At 34.7% G+C, this 23590-nt stretch overlaps 1 protein-coding gene across 3 annotated transcripts in view; it reads right to left on the reverse strand.

The window, feature by feature from the left end:
* Positions 1-1730: 1730 nt before the first annotated feature.
* Positions 1731-23590, reverse strand: part of CNTN5 (contactin 5) — a gene marked incomplete at both ends in the record, with an annotated part of 849213 nt that continues 827353 nt past the window's right edge. For all 3 annotated transcript variants that reach the window (XM_081239350.1, XM_081239349.1, XM_081239348.1), the window contains 4 exons: positions 1731-1834; positions 6044-6212; positions 14278-14390; positions 14863-15049. In XM_081239350.1, the coding sequence (XP_081095476.1) occupies positions 1731-1834; positions 6044-6212; positions 14278-14390; positions 14863-15049 (573 nt within the window). The remainder of the gene's footprint in view (positions 1835-6043; positions 6213-14277; positions 14391-14862; positions 15050-23590) is intronic.

Genomic DNA, 23590 nt, shown 5'->3' on the forward strand with positions numbered 1-23590 from the left:
TGGTAATTTACTACAATAATCTATTAACCAAAATAGTCTTCTAAATCACTTCTTGTTTGTTTAGGGTTGTCTTGGGCATAATCCCCCCCAAAGAGGAGGAGTAACCAAAACAAACAGAGGTTCTGTGTCTCTGAACACAATCTCTGAGGATGTTCAGAACAGAAACTCCAATCTCTCTTCTGGTTCTACAAGGATTAACCTCTAGAGCTGGCAGTTTGAACTCAATACTGCTTCATTTTGCTTGCTGTTAAAGATGTGAATAGAATTAACAGGTTTAGATTTTATAAAGGAAAAGAAAAGAATCTACCTTTTGTTCTCATATTAACAACACCTGTAAAACAGTAGTTTCTCCAGGCTATTTTTTGGCATATGGCTTTGCAATAACTATCCCTTCAGGCATCTTCTTGGGTCTAACGTGAACTCTGGTATGTTCTCATACTGGTTAGAATATCTGTAAAATATCATCACATAGAAAACTTTCACCTCACTTTCTGACAAGTATCTAGGATCACTTAGATTCAAGTTGAGTCCTCAAAGAACAAATGGGTATTACCTCCTAAGCAGTGTATGGCTAGATGGACTAGCTGAGTCCCTGTACTGAGGTCATGTTTCCACACACTGCTTAATTAAAAAAAAATCAATTTATCCAAGAGGTCCTCTTTATTTTAATAGTTGGTAAGATTTTATTAATGGCATGTGATGCATGTAGCTCTTTAAAAAAATCAACATTTTTAATGCTTGAACCATTTTAATCCATAGACTATCTCTATGCAAAATTACTTGCAGAACAGATTTTCATTGTCCTTAAAATTATTTGCAGTTAGAAGAAAACCTTGGGCCTAATTCAACAACTTTTTGGCAGTGGGTGGGGAAATGGGGAAGCTCTGTACCATATTCATTTCATTTTCAAGTTAGCACCCTTGGCAGCATGTCAGTACCTGCAGCTTTTAGTGATCATATATATATTTTTGTGACTTTATATTTTGTTATTAAAAATAAACATTTACTATATTTGCAGCTAGCTAACATAGTACTTGATGAAAAACAATAACACTTCAGTTCATTTGGACTCACTTTCTATTTACCTTGCACTAATGTAAATGGCTTATTCCCTATCCTAATAACTTGCTCTAGGGATGCATATAGAAGAGCATATTGACAAATTCTGCTATTTCATGATACAATATTTTTTGAGAAAATTTTTGTGTACTTATCCTATAATGGACCACACAGTTGAATTATTTTTTTTTTATATCTCCTGCTGCTTTGTCAATCGGAATAGTCAGCCAAAGGAAAAATGAAAAACAGTAGACTTGGAGTCTTAAGCAAATTTTTCATTCTCAGTTTTGTATTTGTGTTTGAAACAGATCTGCTAGAGACTATTTGCTTAACAAATGGATGGCACACACTCAGGGTCATCAGATATAAAATCAAATTCCAACATACTAAAAAAGTAAATAATACATTTGACAGAAACTACCTTTGCTTACAAAATTTATTACGTACAATCTGCATATTTTTATTGGACCAATAACTGTCCTCTCCATTTACAAAAACCAAAGAGAAACCTGATGGATAAGTAATATTCCCCCTAACCTCCTGTAAGTGCAACATGTGTAGTTCCAAGTTTTTAACGCTTATCTCAAGGTCCTGGGTCTCCACTTACATTACACTCTATTCACTGTTGTTATCAAGCTAAAGCAAAGAAAAGAAAATTAAGTCTGTAGTTTTCACCAAGAGGTTGAAGGAATCATCAATGCCAAAAGCAACGTTACTGATGATGAAGACGTGGAAAGAGTGTGGAGGGTTGACTGAGCACTAGTGATTTTCCCACCTGTGGAAAAGAGAAGCATTATATGGACAAAATTATTTTGGTTTTGCCTGAGCTAGAAAAGAGTTGTTTTAGGTATGTTAAGATAAATGAATGCAACATCAATCTTCTTTCTGATGAGAGCGTTCCTTGTGCTTATGAAACAAGATGTTGTCTGGGGTTCTCAAAAGGTATATGGAGGGCAGAAGTGTATATGGAATATTGTGTTAAAAAGGCTGTGTCATGTCGAACAAATACACCTAATCAGGAAATTCAGTATAATTGTCAACATGATGCACTGATGGAAAATATCCCAAATTCCAGGTATGAAAATAAAATAATTTCTATAGTGCACAGTTCAGGAAATGGAGTAAAAATAATGAGCAAAAGTTTGTGGCAACAAGAATTCATAATTTATTTTTTAAGTAAATTTTTAAATTTAATAATAAAATATTAATTTATTTAATTTACTTCTGGGTCCTTGATTGATTTGACTGTTTCAATTGAGCAGGCTTAAATTATAGATTATCATGCCAAACTTGTTAAAGAAGAGGCATCTTTCATTATCTTACCTCTACCCAGGAGAAGTTCTTCCTTCTTGAGACAAAAACATTGTATTCAGTTAATGTATTAGGGTGGTTGCTTGATTAAACTCACTGATTTTAATGTATTAGTCTGAAGTAGTTTTGATAGCTCCATAAATTCACAAATTAAGTATGGCCCTTAGACCTAACTTCAGGAATGGTTCTTCAAGCCAGAGGTCTTTGGAAGTATCATCATCACGATTGATATTTAATGAATGCTTATTATATGCCAAGTACTGTACAAAGCCCTTCATACATGATATTTAATTTGATCCTCACAACATTCCTATGCAGTAAGTGCTATTATTTATCCTGGTGTTGCTGATGGTACCAGGGCTTAAAAAGATTATAGAAACTTGTTTAAAGTCATTGAGCTAGGAATTAGTGGAAAGAGATGTTCTTATATGTTGTTTCTATTAAAACAATGATTGTCCTTGATTAAAACCATGATAGACTAATAATAAAATGTATGAACTGATTTTTGGAATTATCCCTCTGTCACGTTATCCTCTATGACCAGACTGAGTGTAACAGGATTCTGGGTGTGATTTTTGTTACAAGATAGAGTCTAAATTTATTTTTCAGATGCTTCTTTAAGAGCTGAAGAAACTTTTGTTTGGTAAACTAAATACATACACACTCTAAAAGCAGCAAATCTTCTTTCCTTTGAAAACTGTTATAGCTAATGCACTAATAAAAGCTATTATTCAACATATTGGGGAGTGTTACATATATTTCAACTTGTACAAAATGGGGTCATTGTGAAGTGCATGGCCACATGTGAGCTATAAGAAAGGCATGATGACAAAGCCTCACTGGAGTGGTATGTGCATGCTTAATAAATGACTGTGAAAGCATTCTTTCTGTTTATTTCAGAATGGCTGCATCCTTGTTAAGTCAACTAACATGACATTTTTACAAAAAAAAAACCTTCACTTTCATAATGCTAAGTAGGATCTATATCTCAAATTCCGAATAGAATCCACAAAGCAAAAATATGCTATTTCAGCATAGCAAAACAAAACAAAACAAAACACAAACAACAACAAACATTGGACTAAGTTCTAGTCCCAGATATAAAACTAACTAACTATTTCACTTGAGCAGGTCATTCAACTTCCTAGGCTTTTGGTTTTTGGAAAAAGATAAGAATGAAATCAATCTTTGCTCATGTTTTATCAGTCTAAGAAAATACCATGAGATTTCACTTCATTAAAACTCAGGAAATGGGTTGTACTGGCCAAAGTGTTTTATTAACTAAAACAAAAATGTTGATAATTTTTTTTATGGAATAGAAGTTACAAGTTAATTAAAATATAAATGGGAGAATCAAGGTGTTTGTAAGTACTTTTAATCTTGGGGCTGATATTATTTCGATGATACTTTAGAATCTGATTGTGTTACAGTTGAAAGGAACCTTGGAGAGCAAGAGAATAATAAAGTACTTAACTCATAAGTTTGCTAGGAGAATAAAATAAAATGACATATAGAAAACACCTAGCACAATGCAAAGACCACGACCAGAGCTCAGTAAATGCTCTTTGCATTGTTGTTATTAGAAATTTAAGACTTATCAAGCAAGCAGAGAATTGTTATCTTTTTCACTTTTCAGAAATAATATTTAGTTCTTCAATGTGCTCTTGAAAATCTGAACATTTCAATTGTGAATGAATCAGTGTACAAACATTATTACGTTTCTTGCTCTTGAAACTATAATTTTATAAATAAATCATAAAGTGTATTAAATTTTTGTGTGACCAAAATGTATTTAAGATCTCAGGTCTTTTCACCTGAATTTCTGAAAAAAAGTCAGATTTTCTGTATCATGTGATTTTTATTTTTAAATGTTCATTTTGAAATAATTTTCGATGCACAAAATGTAGTGAGAATAAAATAAAGAATTCATCCAGATTCCTTAAATGTTTATGTTTTATCTTCTTGCTCTATTATTCTCTCTATAAATACATACATTTATTTCCTGAACCATTTGAAAATAAGTTGAAGACATGATGTACTTTTACCCCTAAATACTTTAATGTGCAGATCCTAAAAATAAGACATTTTCATGTATACAGTACAATTTTTAAAAACAAGAAATTAATGTCGATATAATATTATCTAAGTTACAGACATTATTCAAATTTATCAATTGTCCCAATAATGTCCTTTATCTCATCTTATATTTTTATGTAAGAATTTACTTACCAAGTATTATGGCAACAGCTTTTCCTCAAAGTTTCAGTCTATCTTATTATTTTCTCCACTATGTTTTCCTTCTATCTCACTTTGTGGCATCAAAAAAAAAATCATAAGAAATGCCTCTGGTCTTAACCTAAGTCGAGCAATACATTGGATATAATAAAGCTGCATTCAGAGTTCTACAGAACATCATTGGATACTTCCCTTTAGGTTGATACTTCTGCTTGAGAATGACTGCTCAATAAATAATATTCATAATTACCTATTAATTAAATGTACATTAAACATTTTAATACAAGGCCTTAATAAAAATTGCCCAATATTTTCTCAATGAGACATTTGTCTAATGAAATCTTTCCTTTCTTTTTTGACTACCTCAATGAAATGACTACTTTTTTCTGAATTTGTTAAAATCTCCCTTCCTTTAATCAGTTTTCTCTTGCTGGTGCAATAATGATGGCAGTGGGATTGAATCCTGGTTCTTCCACTTAGTAATAGTGTGATCTTAGGCAAGTTACTTAAATTTTCTCTGTAAAACAAGAATAGTGCAACCTATCTCATAGATTGTTAAGAGGATTAAATAAGATGATGTATGTAAAGCACTTATGACCGTGCCTGACATATAGCAAGGGCTCACTCAAAGCTAGAAATTATTAATATTGCTAATAATAACAATGATGTTCAAATAAGTTCTACAGATCTAATATATAGCATAATGATTGTAATTAATAAAACTGTAATATATACTTGAGAGTTGTTAAGAATGTAGATTTTAAATGTTCTCACTACAGAAAAGAAATAGCAGTTATATGATATGATGGAGGTATTAGCTATGTTTTTGCAATAAATCTGTGTACATATTTGCAATATACAAGAGTATCAAATCAACAGTTTTACACCTTAAACTTATACAATGCTATATCTCAATTATATTTCAATAAAGCTGGAAAAACAAAACAAAACAAAACAAAGATATTCAATGAAATTTATAATTTATTTTGAAATCCATAAACACAATCAAATTTTAATTTAAAAAACATTCCCTTTAAAGTTTCCTGTCCCTCACTTTACATTATCTAATGATAAAGGCAATAATGACAATAGAGAAATGGGTATAATATATTAAATTAGTGCAATACTGGTTAAAAGCAATAATGAAAAACACAAGTGACCAGCAAGACACTACTTGAGATCAGGATAGACAGGGGAATTTCACAAATAAAGATATTTTAATGAAAATGACTCTTTTCTAGATTTGTAGAAATTCCACAGTTGTGAGTGGGCTACCATGGTTTGTATTAATTGGAGGATCATATAGCAAATCCGAGTAAAATAAGAGAAACGTCAAAGTCTCTGAACCATGCAATCCATCGTGTTAATTTTGATGAGTTTTACACCATCTTAATATTGTTAGTGGTTATCAAATTAAGCCTATTGTGTCGAAACTTACCTGAATATGAAGAGACGCTGATTTGGGAGCTAGCGGTTCCATCCCCTCCTTCACTGCATGCTCGAACTTCAATAATATAGACTCCAGCATCAGGGAGTGGGACTACTGCTTGAGGTTTCTCTGTTTCAATAATTTGACTGTTGCTGTGACCCTCTTGTCTATAAAATACCTGGGAATAATATCAGATGTTTACACATTTGATATTCAATCAAGGATTTCAAATGTTTATTGACTGCCTTCTGTATGTCACATTCTGAGCTAGGTACAAGGAGCTTACAGCTTAGACAGATATGTAAGCAAATGCAATGTATGTGTTATATGCAGCAATAGATGTATACATAAAGGGGCTATGGGAATACAAAAGAGAGTTTAATTCCGTCTGGTGGTTTAAGGAAGGTTTTTAGGAGAAGGTGATGCTGAGCTAAGTATTTAAAGATAAGTAGAGTTCACCAGTTGGAAAAGGCAGGAAAAAAGTCTACAAAGAGATAAGAGAAGATTAAAAATACATCTAAGCAATAAGAAAGCAATAGCATTAGAAGATGTTTGAGAATAGTGAGAAATTGAGGCTAGAGAAGTAGGTAGTGAGGGGGCAGATCATTGAAAGTCTGTTATTCCTGGTTCTTGAAATGAATAGTATTCTGAGGGAGTACTCAAAGCTGTCATCTTCAAATCATTTGAAAGGAGTAATCAGAAAATTTGTTAAATACATCAATAATAAATCCTTAACAATGTAGAAGATAGCTGAAAGCTTAAAATTATATTGAGTATTTTTATTTTTACTTTTGTGTTTGCCTTTTGGTAAATTGGATACATTGGGTAGCCAAGTTAAATGTTTTTTGACATCTGTTCATGGTACTAGAATTGAACATGTATTCATGGCAAACAGAGTTTTATAACTACAGATTAGGACACAGAATTATCCTGTGTTTACAGGTCAGAAAACTAATGTCATAGAGATTATACGATTTATACAAGATCATATGGCTAGCTGTAGAATAAATTGCATTGGAAGATTAGTATTCAGATGATCAGTTCAGAGGTGTTTCACTGTATTATACTGTTTCTACGCATTTGCCCCCAATAAACTTTTGTGTGTGTGTGTGTGTGTGTGTGTGTATAATGGTCAAGTAGCAGCAGTTAAGATTTTAAATGCATTTGCATTGTTTCATTGTTTTTGTGCTTTTTTCATAATTGTTAGTATTATGATTGCTTTGCATAATGGAGAGAACAATGGCTTTGCAGTCTCACAGATCTGGATTCAAAACAATCTCTTACAACAAAACGAAAAACAATCTCCTACACATTCCTGTCTGAGCAAATTTGAGCAAGTTACTAACCTTTCTAAATCTGAAGTGCCTGTACTGTATAGTAGAGATAATAACACCTATTTCATGGTTTTGTTAGGAAAATGCATGTAAAATGCCTAGCACAGGACCTGGTAAGCTTAATAAGAGAAAGCGACTTTTTCTGTTGCTATTATTGTTCATTGTCAATGGTCAGTATTTCATTTGCATCATAAAAGATGAACTTCCTTGGGAGACTAGACAAAAATTAATAATACTTTGTGTTTATTGAAAATGTGTTTTGAACTTGAACTAACCTACATGCAAGAAAAAATACTTTAGAAAAGTAATATTTTCATATATTGAAGTGTGCCCGTACTCGATCCTCCTTTCTGCATTCTGGTAAAGTATGTTGCCTCCATTTACTTTCTCTATCTTTCATGGATTTAAATTTACTTTGGAGTCTTGGGAGAGAAGTAAAATCTCTGTAAAAGTATAAAATATGTGCAATAATTCTATCTACTGAAATTCTTATAGGGAAGGATGCCATAAGTTTAACATAGTTGGGAAGTGGCAAGAGCAACATCAAATATTTTACTGGGTATCTCATGTGAGTTATATATACTGGAGACTCATCAGAGAATAAGACTATATGGTCCCCTCATGGCACTTACGGTCTAACAGTGGAGACATATAAACAGTGCAATCGAGTGTGCTATGTGCTGCAGTAGGAAACATATTTGATGCTATAGCCATGTACAGAGTGGTACAGATTTGGGAATCAGAAACATTTCTAGGAGGATGCCTATAACACGTTCTTTTGGCTTTAAAAAATGAAAATTGTATCAGAATTTATGCTTCTCATTTTGATTGTAGCAGCATACTGAATTAGAATTCTGTTCATCCACATGAGGTAATTAGAAAGCAAATTTATGGCAACGAAAATGTATGTAAATTGGTGAGGATTGGCAGGGGAGTGACTATTTTAGAGGATGTTGTTATTATGGTCCAATAAATTACAATTCTTATGACAAAGAAAAATGCAGTCAGTAATGCATATCTAATGTGGCTGTAAAATCCAGAGTTGAAGAAAAATTTGTGGATCAGTTGAGATTTAGGAACAAAGGTAAAGGCAGGAAAATATCAGTTAATGGTAGCTAAAGAAGTTTGAGATTAAATGTGGTTTTTAACAATACATCCAGGGATATGTAGTGCTATGAGTCAATAAGTAGGTATACTAAGTGAAAAGATACATTAAATTAATGGTTAGTCTTGAGTGATTTAGAGAATCTTTGCTCATTTTAAAGTACTGATTTAGAAGACATGACTATGAATGAGAAATATGAGAAGGTTAAGGAGTTATCAAGACATGTCAGAAATCGTTACTGACAGTAAGAAGACAAGGGAGTACTTTGAGAATCTGGACATTTATAGATTGGAAGTTGCAATGATGGCTATCTCTAGGCATAAAGAAAATTGTCTATTGTCAAGACTATTCTCAAATTCTACTTAAAAAACTTAGCCAAAGAGAAGATCCTAAACAAAAAATTAGTGCAGTCCTGTTATTCTCAAAGGCATGATCTAGAAATGGCTAGTTTATATGTCTGATAGTAACAATAATGGTGTGAGTGTGCCCAAAAATATAGCAGAATAAATTTTTGCTGGCCTCACTCACAAGTGTCATTGGGAGGATGGATCCTATTAAATAGAAGGGCTATTCACTTGCTGAGCATCTTGGGTACAATTGTTCTTCACAAAAGTGGGTGAGGAATCCAAAACCCCAGTGACAATGTGTGGGTAAGGAGGAATCAGCAAGATAGTAGAATCTAGGTGCAAAGAAGGTGGCAGGCTCAAGTACCAGTGAGAAGCCACAAGCTGTAGGGTGACTTACAAGGACTTTTAAGAACAGGACCTCCTATGTCAATTTTCAGATGTTTGTTTGTATGTTGTGCCTTTCACTCTATCTCCCACTGGCATTTCCATAAAGTCTTCTTTGTATATGTATATACTTGACATTATACAAGCCATTTCTGTTTTAATCTTTAAAAAATATTTTATGATGAAAAAATATAAGCATAATCAAGTATAGAAATGATGGTATAAACCATTATATATGATCCCTAAATTAACTTGTAGGGATCACAAGAAAGAGGCTGAGTCCCATATTTGGAGTAAATATAAGATAAAGGAACAGCTGTAAGATACAAGAAATCAAGGAGACCAGAATGGCCACAGACCTTAGGCTCCCTGAGAAGCTGGAGAAATATAGAGATGGACTTCAAAGATCCACAGGCTGTGGAATACAATTTCAGTTCAAGTGTACCTATATCTCAGGAGTCTGGCAGGCCCTAACTGATATCTAAATGGAATAAACAAACAAAAATTTCTGTCTCTATTGATGGATCATATAATAACTAGTAAGCTTTGAGCCTGATTTTCCCCATACTCTCCCTAGCTCTATAGATATCAGAAAGTAGAGGTGAGGGAGAAGATGTATGGTGAAGAGGTCGTATATCTGGGAAAGGATATTTCTAGATATAGACAGAAAAATGAGACCCTGTTTTCTTGATATGTAGGCTGAAGCTCTTATCCTGAATTTCCTCTGAGTGCTTTTGTCTTCCGAATGGACAGAAGTCTGTCTTGGTGGGGAAGGGGATATTTGCACAAGGGAAAGCATAGCCCCTGGGTATTTAGCATTTATTCTCTCTTTCGCTTAAGTTTAAGTCTGTATAAGGAGAATAAGGTGGGGATAAGATGGCTGTTTTACTTTATAATCTTGGTAAGTTTCTTTCACAGTACAAAGAAAAAAATTCTCCATTCTCAAGATCATTAAAGAGAATTATGGCTAAATATACTTTAGTTTTGTTACTGGCATTTCTTTGGAAGTGGTAGTAACAGACATAACATGTGCCAAAATTAGTAAGGATTCTAGATTCAGACCCCAAGCTAGTGGAGTCATAAAAACAAAGTTTTCTTCATTTAAAAATACTTATTTGGGAAAAATAATTTAAATTAGGGAATTTCTTTGAAGTTTTTGTTCCACTTTCCTGATTATATATATATATATATATATAAAGAAAATATGCAGCTAATCTGAATTGGGAAATGTAAAAAAAAAGTCAAATATTAAAATGACCTGAAGAAGTTATGAATCTGCTAAATAAACTCCCAAATTTGACTCATATTTTTAGGTGGGAAGCTATTTTGTTTGAGTGGAAATAATTTGTAGCCATGTCTACAAAACGACAATTATTTTCCAGCATTTTTCTTGTTCTTCATGCTTCTACTCTTCTTGCTTGTTAATAGAAGCTGTGATATCTTTAAAAGTATTACTATTAAATCTGGACTTCTTAAACAAAATCCCAAGAAGTCCAAGTTCTCTTGGACAGTCTCAAAGAGCAGTGAGAAATTTCAGTACTAGATAATTCTATTTATCTGAATAGATACAATTTTGATGTGTTTCCTGTGACACTGTCATATATGGTTCAATTCCATCGTTCTTTCACTATAATCTTGGTCACTTTTGAAGTCCCTGATAAGATTTTGTGGTGAGGAGACCTTCTTTTTCTCTTAACAACTTTGAACCAATTTCCCTTGTTATTGTATCTTTCTCTGGTAATATCTTGTCCTTACGTATGTTGCTGACACCTCAATCTGTGGAATCAAGTAAAGGAGTAAGATTCATGCTTCCTTAGAAAATGGATTGGTCTAATTCCAAGCTCTGCTGTTTTATCTTATTATCTTATGTTTTTGTGTGTGTGTGTGTGGTTTATTTTTTTGAGAATAAATTGTATCCAGTATATGATATCTTAACTATAAAAAAGAAGAGATTAATGAATTATTTATGGATCAAGTCTATGGAACAAATCAATTTTTCTCCATATTTATCACATTTCAATCATTTTCACAATCTGGAAATTTTCTAGATGAGGATTTTTTCTTAATTCATCCATCTTAAACTGGACTTCATATAAAACATGGAATATACAATCCCTGCACTTTAAACCTCAGGCATTAACTCCTAGTTTCCACCTTCAAATTTACATACCATGTTTATTTCTAGTGATCTCTTTTGCTTTTACAAGCAAAGTAACTTGGCCAGGCCAAAAAGTAAAAATAAATTTACTTTCCTTTTGATATTGCAATTAATTGTGGAAGCTCTCTCTTGCCCTGATTAGCAGGAAATCCTCTACTGCAAATTTTCCAAGAATCTCAAGAGGCAAACCTAGTCTTAATACAGCAAGCTTACCTCAAATTACCTCATGGAAAGAGAAAAGATTAGTGTGTTGACATGTCCCTAATTTTGTTAATTTTTTTGTGACAGCCACACACAATTATGTTTAAGAAGATGGGGCTCACTAATACAGTGGTGCCACTCTTGGTCTGGCAGTAGTTTTTTTGAGATGTAGTAGGAATCAAAGTCTTCTCCCTCTGAGTACCATACTAGCCACTCCATATTTGTGTGAACCTCCCTCCAGATGGTACAGCTCTTTCACTGCATGCAGATCCTTGCCTAAGGCTGCAGTAGCTCTCCTCCAACTCGTGCTCAGAAAAGTGGGCTCCAATCTTGTGTCCTCTGGGTTCCATCTCTTTAGTAAATATTCACAGCTACTGTTTCTAATCCTATTCCTGTTCCATTATGCCTGTGTCAATAGGAGTTTTCGTGCTTAGTCACCTGCCCTGTGAAAACCAGACCTTCCCAGGAGAATCCAGGCTCTATGTTAAGCCTCAATCATCAATCTGAAGTCCCCTTTCCCTCGCAGGGCACTTTGTGTCATTCCTGCCAGTAGGTCTCTAACTGGGGATTAGCCCATACATCAGAAGTTCTAATAAGGTTTAGCTGCAAAAGATCAGGCTTTGAGGTCTCACTTCATTTGTTATCAGCAGAGTCCTTTCTTAGGAACTAGATTTTCCTTCTCGGGACATAAGGAGGTGAGACCATTTCAAGGAAATAAAAGAAAAAAATCCTGTGTCAACATGTACCAACTTGTCATTATTTATACAACTAAGATGGGCCATGTTAGTGATTACCCCCTCCACAACAATGTATTCCAGGTGACTTGTGCTGTCTTCATTGAGACAGAACTGGCAGGCAACTTTTAAAGATCAGTTTCTTCTGTTAAAATATTTAAAAATTCCACATTACTAGGTGGAATTCTTCCAATAACAATAAGAAAGACAGTAGCTATTTTTCAATGAGCACTTCCTATATGCTAAGCATTTTACACAAATTATCTTACTTAATCCTTAAAATAATCTGTATAATATGTTATCATTATTTTTGATTTTTTTGAAGTTAAAATGAAACTCAAGCAACTAGCTCAAAGTTACAAAACTTGGATTTGAACTCAAGTCTGTCTGACTCAGAAGCCAGTGCTCTTTTCCCATTCTACCACAACACATGGGAAGGCCATTATAGGAAAAACACACAGCTGATAATACACACTTGTGAGTAATTGCATAAAATACCTCAAGTTGTGTCAAAAATTAATTTATTCATCCACTCTAGAAATGTTAGGGATAAAGAGATGAGTAAGTCAGAGGCCTTGCTTTCAATCATATATAAACAGGTTGGGGAGAAAGTCACATGTAAAGAGGGGAGCAATGGCAGAGGTAAAAGTGGCAAATGTGAGCAACAATGAGGGTCATCACACCTGGGAGCCTTATGCTGAGGCTCATGTATTCTCCAGGTTCTATGGTATTTCTTTTCTCACCTGAAAGATGCCTGAAGCCAAATGGCTCCTCTAGGCAGTCATATGCTTTTATCTAGCTCTTTCTTGCGTCTATTTGCCTTTCCAGTTAGGGAGATTGCTTGCCAGAGTTCTAATGATATTCGATTGGTTCTCGGATGGTCCATCACCATTTCTGGCCAAACTGCTACCCTTAATCATTGAAGGATATCTTTTCCTTAGAATACAAGTTGTGAGGATGAGGGGAAGGATGTGGAAAGAAGAGGACTAAGAGAAGGATAGAGAAGATGGCACATCTGCCCTCCCCCCAAAGATCAAATTCAATACCCACGAGGATTAGGACAGATTTGAGTGTGAGTGTTTAATTGTGAGGATGTCTATGATCCATACCAGTCATAGCCTGAAAGAATTGCTACAGTTTGTGCCTTAAGATATTCTTAATGGGAATTATCTAACTTAAAAAAAATATATTCCATTTATAACTTTTTCAGTTTTTAGATTCAGAATTTTAGCACTTTATATACATAGTGCTGTGTTACCATCTCTGATAGTTGAACAGCCACCCAAATGATGCTTGTCAGTCAAATATTATCACTGAAATTAAAAAAATCTGCTATAAATAATATTCCAATAATGAATCAGTATGAGTTTAAGACAATAAATAGAATCTGATGTTATGGAAAAAGAATTTGAAATTCAGCCAATTCAATATATTGATTACATATTTTAAAATCAGAGACAAAGCTGTTTTTCAAAAACAAACTGTCTAAACATTTTTATATTTGCAGATCTCTTGCTGGCACATAGCAGGATGACCATATGTGAAATGTTGTATCTATTTTGGAGCTTGCTGTCTCTCTCCATGGTCTCTTTCCTATCCCCCATGCTGAAGCTAGCATTTTTTCTTCTTGTGTTTCTTTGCTAATGGAAAGTCTTTCTACTCAAACTATGTGGTCCAGTCTTTTCCATCTGCCAGGACAGTTTGTCTTTGGGAAGAGAATGCCAAAACTCTCTAAGTTCTGCTTGTCCTGACACTGTTTCATGGAGCCATTTTTACCCTGTATTCAAATTGTTGTTGTCTTTCCTACCCATTCCCTTCTTGTGCCTTGTGTAGCTGAAACTGATTTTGATTGCCTTGGATTCCCCACTGCAGGAAGGCTCTTTCTAAGATACAGGTAGAAAAATGATTGAGAAAAAGATAGGTATGTTAATAGCAATTTTTTAGATGAGAGTCTATCCAAGAGAGTGAAAAAACACTGACCTTGTAGCCCATGACTTCAGACTCGTTGGCTAATGGTCTGACAGGTTCCCAGTCCAGAGAAAGCTGAGAGCCTTGCTGCTCCCACCTGAGGTTGTTAGGTGCTTGACTGGGGGCTACAAAATAAAAAGTGAAAGTGAGTGGATGAAGAGTCTTACATACATTTATTCACTTAAATCCTTGTGAGTATTTCAGTCTTTTCTTGTGTTCAGTCTTTTCTTGTGAGTATATCAGTCTTTTCTAGTTGACTGGCACCATAAGCTTCTTTCCAACTAGAGTCAGATAAGGAAGGTTTTGCTCCAGGAGTGTCATTTTAATACCTACTCTGCTGAGCTTTTGAACCTGAATCCTTTTATCTCCCTTCTGTGTCAAAATCGCTTAGCCTTGTTTCACAGGAAGATAACCCTTATCTACTATGAATACAAAATTTTCTGAGCTAGGTTTGGAATCCAGATCTAAGCATTGAAGCAAGACTATAAATCAAAACTCCTCTTCAACTCTGCTTTTTATGTACCTCACATTGCTTTCAGAAATGTTAAAAGATGTTTCCCTTTTGTCTGAAACAAACAAAAAGTCCAGGTCACTTACGGGATTTCTTTGTGGTTGCACTCACTTCACTGCTAGGTGGCCCATATCCAGCTCCATTATAAGCTCTCACTGTGAAGTGATATAATGTATTTCCTTCTAATCCTGTCAGGATGACAGATGACTCATTCCCCCTAGTTTTGATGGTTTCTGCTGCATCTTCTTGTTCCACGTCTTTCCGATAGCCAATCTGTCAACATGAAAGATTAATTTTAAAGTTTCCCCTGCACTTATGATTTTTTTTTTTCCTTTGGATGTTTCTCAAACCCATCCCTGGGAAATCACTCCTGTATCATCCAATTAACAGGTTCTACTTATGAGGCTAAAATCACTGTCTTTGCCACTGTGTGATTTGCATATGTGTAAACCGCAGCAACTTAGCAGTACTCAGCAAAGCAACGAAAGGTGCTACCTGGTACTATGAAGAATCATTCAAAGAAATTGAAGAAATTATTTTCTCATAGGTCATCAGAACCATTTCCCATTCAAAGCCATGGGGCTTTTAATGAATTATTTGAGAAAGAGGCTGAGAAATATTTCCTCCTGGGCCCCACACAAAGGTGAATCACACAGCTGGATGGATTTAACAGAGGAGAGGCGACAGAACACTCATGATAATTTGGAATGATTTAAATGTAGAGAAATGGCTTTGCTAGGATATGGGAGGGTGGCAGAAGGGAACAGCTCTTTGTCAAAGCACAATTTGTGCATTGAGGTGATCTTCCCTGGTTATGAGCTCTTGGTGGCTGGTCTCATACAGATCTTGATCCCTGTATGAGATTCAATAATTATCTCTGCGTACCTAAAGCTTAACCTTATTTGGACACTGGAATTTAACCATGCATAAAGGCACAAGAGAGTAATTTATTTTCCCCCTACTTATTTATTGCAGTAAAAATAATGGAAGAGTAATTCTTCTTTCCCAATTAATTACTGTGGTGAAAGAAGTGGACTGCTGCAAACATTTCATCCTCCTTTAAGTGCTTTTTCTACTCTGCAGGCTAGAAAACCAAAAATCACATTTTCCAGATTCTGGTTTACCTAAGGTTGATGCTACAAAATTTGGGCAGTGAGGAGTTTGTTTGGAACTTGAGATATTCTGGAGCATGCCTAGGACTACCAGTTCTTTGGGGCCATAAGAAGTCACTGTAGGCTCCTACCTCTCAGGAAAAAAACATTTGAGTCACTGTACCATATTAAAATGTGTCTACGAGCCTAGATGATGGCTAAAGACAAAGGGAGTAAGAAATGGGTAGAGGAGGAAGAAAGTTACAAATTATGACTGCAGCCTTACGAAATGAAGACTGTAAGAACCATATTTTCTTCCTTGTACTGTTTTATAACTAAATATTAAATAACCTGGGCCCCTTCCTTTCTTGTGATAGAGTGTTGTGGGTAGGTAAATTTCTAATGTAGTTCATTACAGGAGATGGACAGATTGACTAATGGAAATTCCCTTGGCTCTCCCTTTTAGGGAGATGGTGAGTACATTTTCATTTGTTTAAGAGATATTTGCACAATGGAGCATTGTCATTGCCAGTTGTTGCTTTTGGGGAGTTGTTGAATGGGGAGAAGGATGTGTATGGATGTTGAGTAACCAAAGGGATATGGTACTTTAGCTTTCAGCATCCATTTCACCCTCATTCTAGTGTCTTCCTGGACTGAAGAGATGTAAAGATAAAAATCATACTTCCAAGACTCCCTTGTAGTTAGGGCTCTGAATATGTTTTAGGCTTAACCAGTCAGTTGCCATGCCTGGTATTTGAAAGTAAAAATGAGATGGAGAGTGAATTTTTACAAATTCTGTTTCTATTGCCTATGAGTTTAGTAATGGAGACATTATTTTTCCTTTCCCCTCCACCCTCTGACTGTAGCAGCAAAAATGAATGGCTTATTGTCTAACCATTAGCTTTATGGGAGTCAAGGAGCCAGGCACAAGTCATCCATCTTATTGGTGCAAATTATAGCAAACATGGTGGGATTCTGGAACAGGCAGTAATAGCAGAGGCTTCTAGATCACAGAGGCTTCCTGAATGTGGTGCCATCTTGTTCATGGCGGCTTCCAAACCATGGCAGCAGAGTGTGGGACTAGGGATGGAGATTTCCGGTTTTTAGAAGACATCAGTGTCTTCCTGGTGGCTTAGTCTTATTGACTAGCTTTAACAGTTACTCTTGAAAGATCACCCTGGAGTCTGGTAATTTAACTCAATAATTTTGTAAACCATTTAATACTTATAATAAAACACTTCTTACTTAAACTAGATAGAGTAATTTAGGTCTTTGAAATTAAACACTGCCTGAAACACCTACACAGATCTTGAATATGAATATATATATATATATATATATGTGTATGTATGTGTATATATATATATATATATATGGTTAATAAGATAATCATAATCAAATTTCTATTTCTCATCCCTGTCTCTTCATAGATTTGAACTGGCATACAGCTGAGTGACTGAACTTCAGAAATTTGTTTGATTAAGCTGAAATGCTCTAACACTGCCTTCTGTACTATGTTTACCCCATTAGTCCCAATTCAAGAACTAACTTATCTTGCTTGGTCTCGAACATACTTTTAAATGAAGAAATCTAAGTTATTTTCAAATTACAAAATTTGATGAGAGAGGTTGTTGGATGAACAAATGTGTATCTTTCTCCTTCTTACTGATATATCTGATTTCTAGGTCTCTGCTTCAATTTTCTATAATTGGCTATATTATGTTAAGTTAGTTAAATATATATATATATTTGAGGGAGTAGAGTGTGATTAAATTCAGCAAATTATAGATTCCGATACAAACACAGATTTCAATATAAATTCTGGACTTCTAAATATTGAATTTTTTTGGACATCTTTATTGGAGAATAATTGCTTTACAATGGTGTGTTAGTTTCTGCTGTATAACAAAATGATCAGCTATACATATACATATATCCCTATATCCTTTCCCTTTTGTGTCTCCCTCCCACCCTCCCTATCCCACTCCTCTAGGTGGTCACAAAGCACCAAGCTGATCTCGCTGTGCTATGCAGCTTCTTCCCAGTAGCTATCTATTTTACATTTGGTACTGTATATATGTCCACGCTACTCTCTTACTTCGTCCCCGCTTACCCTTCCCCTCCCCGTGTCCTCAAGTCCAATCTCTACGTCTGCGTCTTTATTCCTGTCCTGCCCCTAGGTTCTTCAGGACTTTTTTTTTTTTTTAGATTCCATTTATATGTGTTAGCATACGGGGTGTGTTTTTCTCTTTCTGCCTTACTTCACTCTGTATGACAGTCTCTAGGTCCATCCACCTCACTAAAAATAACTCATTTTTGTTTCTTTTTATGGCTAACATTCCATTGTATATATGTGCCACATCTTCTTTATCCATTCATCTGTCGATGGACACTTAGGTTAAATATTGAATGTTTAATTTTCTGATGAATCACCACAAAATTAAACAACCCAAGTAAAAGATAAAATGTTCGGAAGTAACTGACTGTGAGAAAACACAAATACTAGCTGCACCAGGTAAAACCTGTGATAAATCTAAAAAATCCACACATTATTTCTCTTTCTGGCATACTGAAAAAAAGAGCTGGAAAAGCTATGACCTTCACAGTAAAATAATAATTTTATTTACTACATTTTTTTTTGATGGAAGATAGGGTAAATCAGAAAAACAGAAAAAAATTTGGAGTATAACATCATGCTTAGTTAGTGATTCTTAACTTGGAATTGAGGTACTATAGTATTCATAAGTCACACTGCACCTTTGAAAGTTGAAACTTCCTCTTCATTCAATTTATTTCTTCATGATTCAATTCTATCCTGATGATAGATTTTATCAACCTATGAACTTTGAACTCTGTATGAGATCACTTGAAATGAGGTTAAAAACATTTAAAAATATATAAATATCTGAAACTGGAAAAATAGATAACCTGCTATTTTATCTCCCTCACACAATTGGAGATTTTTTTGTGTGTGTTTATCCCTTCCTGTATTTTTTATTACATATAGTTAATATAATTATGTACTTACATTTCTTCTCTAACATTACAGTCACATATAAATATTTTCCCATTTTTTATATCAATACTAAAAGTCTGTCATATGCGTTGTGTACCAAATATCATTTAACCACTTGTCTATTGTGGAACATTTGGGTAGCTTCCAACTTTTGCCCTCTTAATTAAAATGTTGCCACGAATATGTTCATGTACCTTTTTTTCCACATATTGGAATAATTCCCAAGAATAGAATTCCAGACAGGTGATTATGGGGTCTAAATTTTTTGAAATTTTTATGCTTTTGATACAAAAATGCCACACTGGTTTTCAAATAGTTTTTACTAATTTTCATTTCCAAGAAAAGTGTATGAATCTGAGAGATACGCCATAATGTTGCAAGCTCTAGGCACATCACGGTTTTGGAGTCAGAAGGCCTAAATTTTAATCTTATTTTTGATATCTATAAGCTTCATATAATGGGACACGTTACTTAACCACTGAATCTCTATAACTTTGTTTATAAAATCCTCAGTTTTATGAATAGTTTTAGACAGCTCCCTTATTGTCACCCAACTACTTGAACTATTTTGTTTCTTAATGGTTTAACATTTCTGATTTTTGTAATTTGTAAGTCTGTTTCCCTTTTTGCTGTCCTTCATATTGTTTTGTTTTTTGACTTTGTTCCTCCAAATTATGTAATATTAATAGTGGCAGGAAGGAAGCATGAATTCTGAGTCAGCTGATACCTTTAAGATTGTAGATTTGAACCTAAATCTAGATGGCTTTTCTTAGTAGATAACCCATTTTTTTCCAAAGTTGATTCTCCATAATGATGATTTTAACTAAGCAGATAACATATTCAATTATCTGATGTGATGATTCTAAGATATCCATGTCGTACACAGTCTGGTTCCCTTACATGAAATTACAGGATCTAAAATCCATGAATGCTGCTATATGGAGTCAGTGGTTACTGGATGAGCTATGAACATTCCCCTACTTCCCAGTCTTCATTCAGCCATATATATAATCATTGAAGAATTCTTCCTAGCATTTTATATTCTCCTGTCTGATTTTTGTTACCTGTTAGATTTTAAAAACACAATTCTTAGCTCCTGTATTCACTTGTTTTTTATAATTTAAATTGCACTCAATGATCACTGCTCATTCAATAGTGTACTCCCTGAATTTAATAAAGACAGCTCTACTTCCTGCTGTTATTTAATGTTGCAAAACAAAAATCCGATTTTTGCACCATTGAAAGTAATTTATTCTCTAGACTAGTAAGGCTAGAGTTTTTATTTTTTTAAGTTTTTTTAAAAATTTATTTATTTTGGCTGTGTTGGGTATTTGTTGCTCTGTGTGGGCTTTCTCTAGTTGTGGTGAACAGGGGCTATTCTTCATTGTGATGCATGGGTTTCTTATTGCAGTGGCTTCTCTTTGTTTTAGAGCATGGGGTCTAGCTGTGTGGGCTTCAATAGTGTGGTGTGCAGGCTCAGTGGTTGTGGCTCATGGGCTCTAGAGCTCAGGCTCAGTAGTTGTGGGGCACAGGCTTATTTGCTCTGTGGCACATGGGATCTTTCCAGACCAGGGCTTGAACCTATGTCCCCTGCATTGGCAGGTGGATTCTTAACCACTACACCACCAGGTTAGAGTTCTAAAAAATAATCAAAATGCACATTGAAATGTAAATATTTTACCATACTTTGAGATCTTCAAAACTATTAATTTAATTACTTTTAAAAAAAACTGCTTTGAATACATATTATTTACCAATCACTGTGCCTGCAGGCAACTGGGGTAATGGTGAGCCCAAAAAGACATTGCATAAGACTCATCAGGAAAAAAAAAGGAGAAGACTCAAATCAACAGAATTAGAAATGAAAAAGGAGAAGTAACAACTGTCACTGCAGAAATACAAAGGATCATGAGAGACTACTACAAGCAACTATACACCAAAAAAATGGACAACCTGGAAGAAATGGACAAATTCTTAGAAAAGTACAACCTTTCAAGAGTGAAGCAGGAAGAAGTAGAAAATATGGACAGGACAATCACAAGCACTGAAATTGAAACTGTGATTAAAAATCTTCCAACAAACAAAAGTGTAGGGGCAGATGGCTTCACGGTCGAATTCTAAAAAAAAACATTTAGAGAAGAGCTAAAACCTATCCTTCTCAAACTCTTCCAAAATATAACAGAGGGAGGAACACTACCAAATTCATTCTACAAGGCCACAATCAGCCTGATACCAAAACCAGACAAAGATGTCACAAAAAAGGAAAATTACAGGCCAATGTCACTGATGAACATAGATGCAAAAATCCTCAACAAAATACTAGCAAACAGAATCCAACAGCCCATGAAAAGGATCATACACCACGATCAAGTGGGGTTTATCCCAGAAATGCAAGGATTCTTCAATATACACAAATCAATCAATGTGATGCACCATATTAACAAACTGAAGGATAAAAACCACATGATAATCTCAATAGAAGCAGAGAAACTTTTGAAAAAATTCAAGACCCACTTATGATAAAAACTCTCCAGAAAGTGGGTATAGAGGGAACGTACCTCAACATAATAAAAGCCGTATATGACAAACACACAGCTAACATCATTCTAAATCAATTATCTCAAAAGATGAAAGCATTTCCTCTAAGATCAGGAACAAGACAAGGGTGCCCACTCTCATCACTATTATTCAACCTAGTTTTGGAAGATTTAGCCATGGCAATCAGAGAAGAGAAAGAAAAAAAAAAAAGAAATCCAAATTGGAAAAGAAGAAATAAACTGTCACTCTTTGCAGATGACATGATACTATACATAGAAAGTCCTAAAGATGTCACAAGAAAACTACTAGAGCTAATCAATGAATTTGGTAAAGTAGCAGGATACAAAATTAATGCACAGAAAACTCTTGCATTCCTATACATCAATAATGAAAAATCAGAAAGATAAATTAAAGAAACACTCACATTTTCCTTTACAACAAAATGAGTAAAATACCTAGGAATAAACCTTCCTAAGGATGCAAAAGACCTGTATGCAGAAAACTATAAGACACTGATAAAAGAAATTAAAGATGATACAAAAAGATGGAGAGGTATACCATGTTTTTGGATTGGAAGACTCAACATTGTGAAAATGACTATAGTACCCAAAGCAATCTGCAGATTCAATGTAATCCCTGTAAAATTACCAATGGCATTTTTCACAGAACTAGAAAAATATATTGTACAATTTGTGTGGAAACACAAAAGAACCTGAATAGCCAGAGCAATCTTGAGAAAGAAAAATGGAGCTTGAGGAATCAGGCTCCTTGACTTCAGAATATACTACAAAGCTACAGTAATCAAGACAATATGGTACTGGCAAAAAAACTGAAATATTGATCAACGGAACAGGATAGAAAGTCCAGAGATAAACTCACGGACATATGCTCACCTTATGTTTGATAAAGGAGGCAAGAATATATAATGGAGAAAAGACAGCCTCTTCATTAAGTGGTGCTGGGAAAACTGGACAGCTACATGTAAAAGAAAGAAACTAGAACATTTCCTGACACCATACACAAAAATAAACTCAAAATGGATTAAAGACCTAAATGTAAGGCTAGACACTATAAAACTTTTAGTGGAAAACATAGGTAGAACATTCTATGACATAAATCAGAGCAAGATCATTTTTGACCCACCTCCTACAATAATGGACATAAAAACAAAAAGAAACAAATGGGACTTAATGAAACTTAAAAACTTTTGCACAGTAAAGGAAACCATAAACAAGACAAAAAGACAACCTTCAGAGTGGGAGAAAATATTTGCAAATGAAGCAACTGACAGAAGATTAATCTTCAAAATATACAAGCAGCTCATGCAGCTCAATATCAAAATAACAAACAACCCGATCTATAAATGGGTGGAAGACCTAAACAGACATTTCTCCAAAGAAGATATACAGGTTGCCAACAAACACATGAAAAGTTGCTGAACATCACTAATTATTAGAGAAATGCAAATCAAAACCACAGTAAGGCATAACCTCACACCAGTCAGAATGGCCATCATCAAAAAATATAGAAACAGTAAATGCTGGAGAGGGTGTGGAGAAAAAGGAACCCTCCTGTACTGTTAGTGGGAATGTAAATTGATACAGCCACTATGGAGAACAGTATGGACATTCCTTAAAAAACTAAAAATAGAACTACCATATGACCCAGCAATCCCACTACTGGGCATATACCCTGAGAAAACCATAATTCAAAAAGAGATATGTACCCCAATATTCATTGCAGCACTATTTACAATAGCCAGGGCATGGAAGTTACCTAAGTGTCCATTGACAGATGAATAGATAAAGAAGATGTGGCACATAAATACAATGGAATATTACTCGGCCATAGAAAGAAATGAAATTGAGTTATTTGTAGTGAGGCAGATGGACCTAGAGCCTGTCATACAGAGTGAACTAAGTCAGAAAGAGAAAAAAAAATACCATATGGTAATGCATATATATGGAATCAAAAAAAAAATCGTTCTGATGAACCTAAGGGCAGGACAGGAACAAAGATGTAGACGTAGAGAATGGACTTGAGGACACAAGAGGGCAAGGGAAAGCTGGGACGAAGTGGGAGAGTAGCATTGACATATATACATTACGAAATGTAAAATGGATGGCTAGTGCGAAGCTGCTGCATAGCGCAAGGAGGTCAGCTTGATGC

This window comes from Mesoplodon bidens (assembly GCF_964165515.1).
Source record: "Mesoplodon bidens genome assembly, chromosome: 7".
Lineage (NCBI taxonomy): Eukaryota > Metazoa > Chordata > Mammalia > Artiodactyla > Ziphiidae > Mesoplodon > Mesoplodon bidens.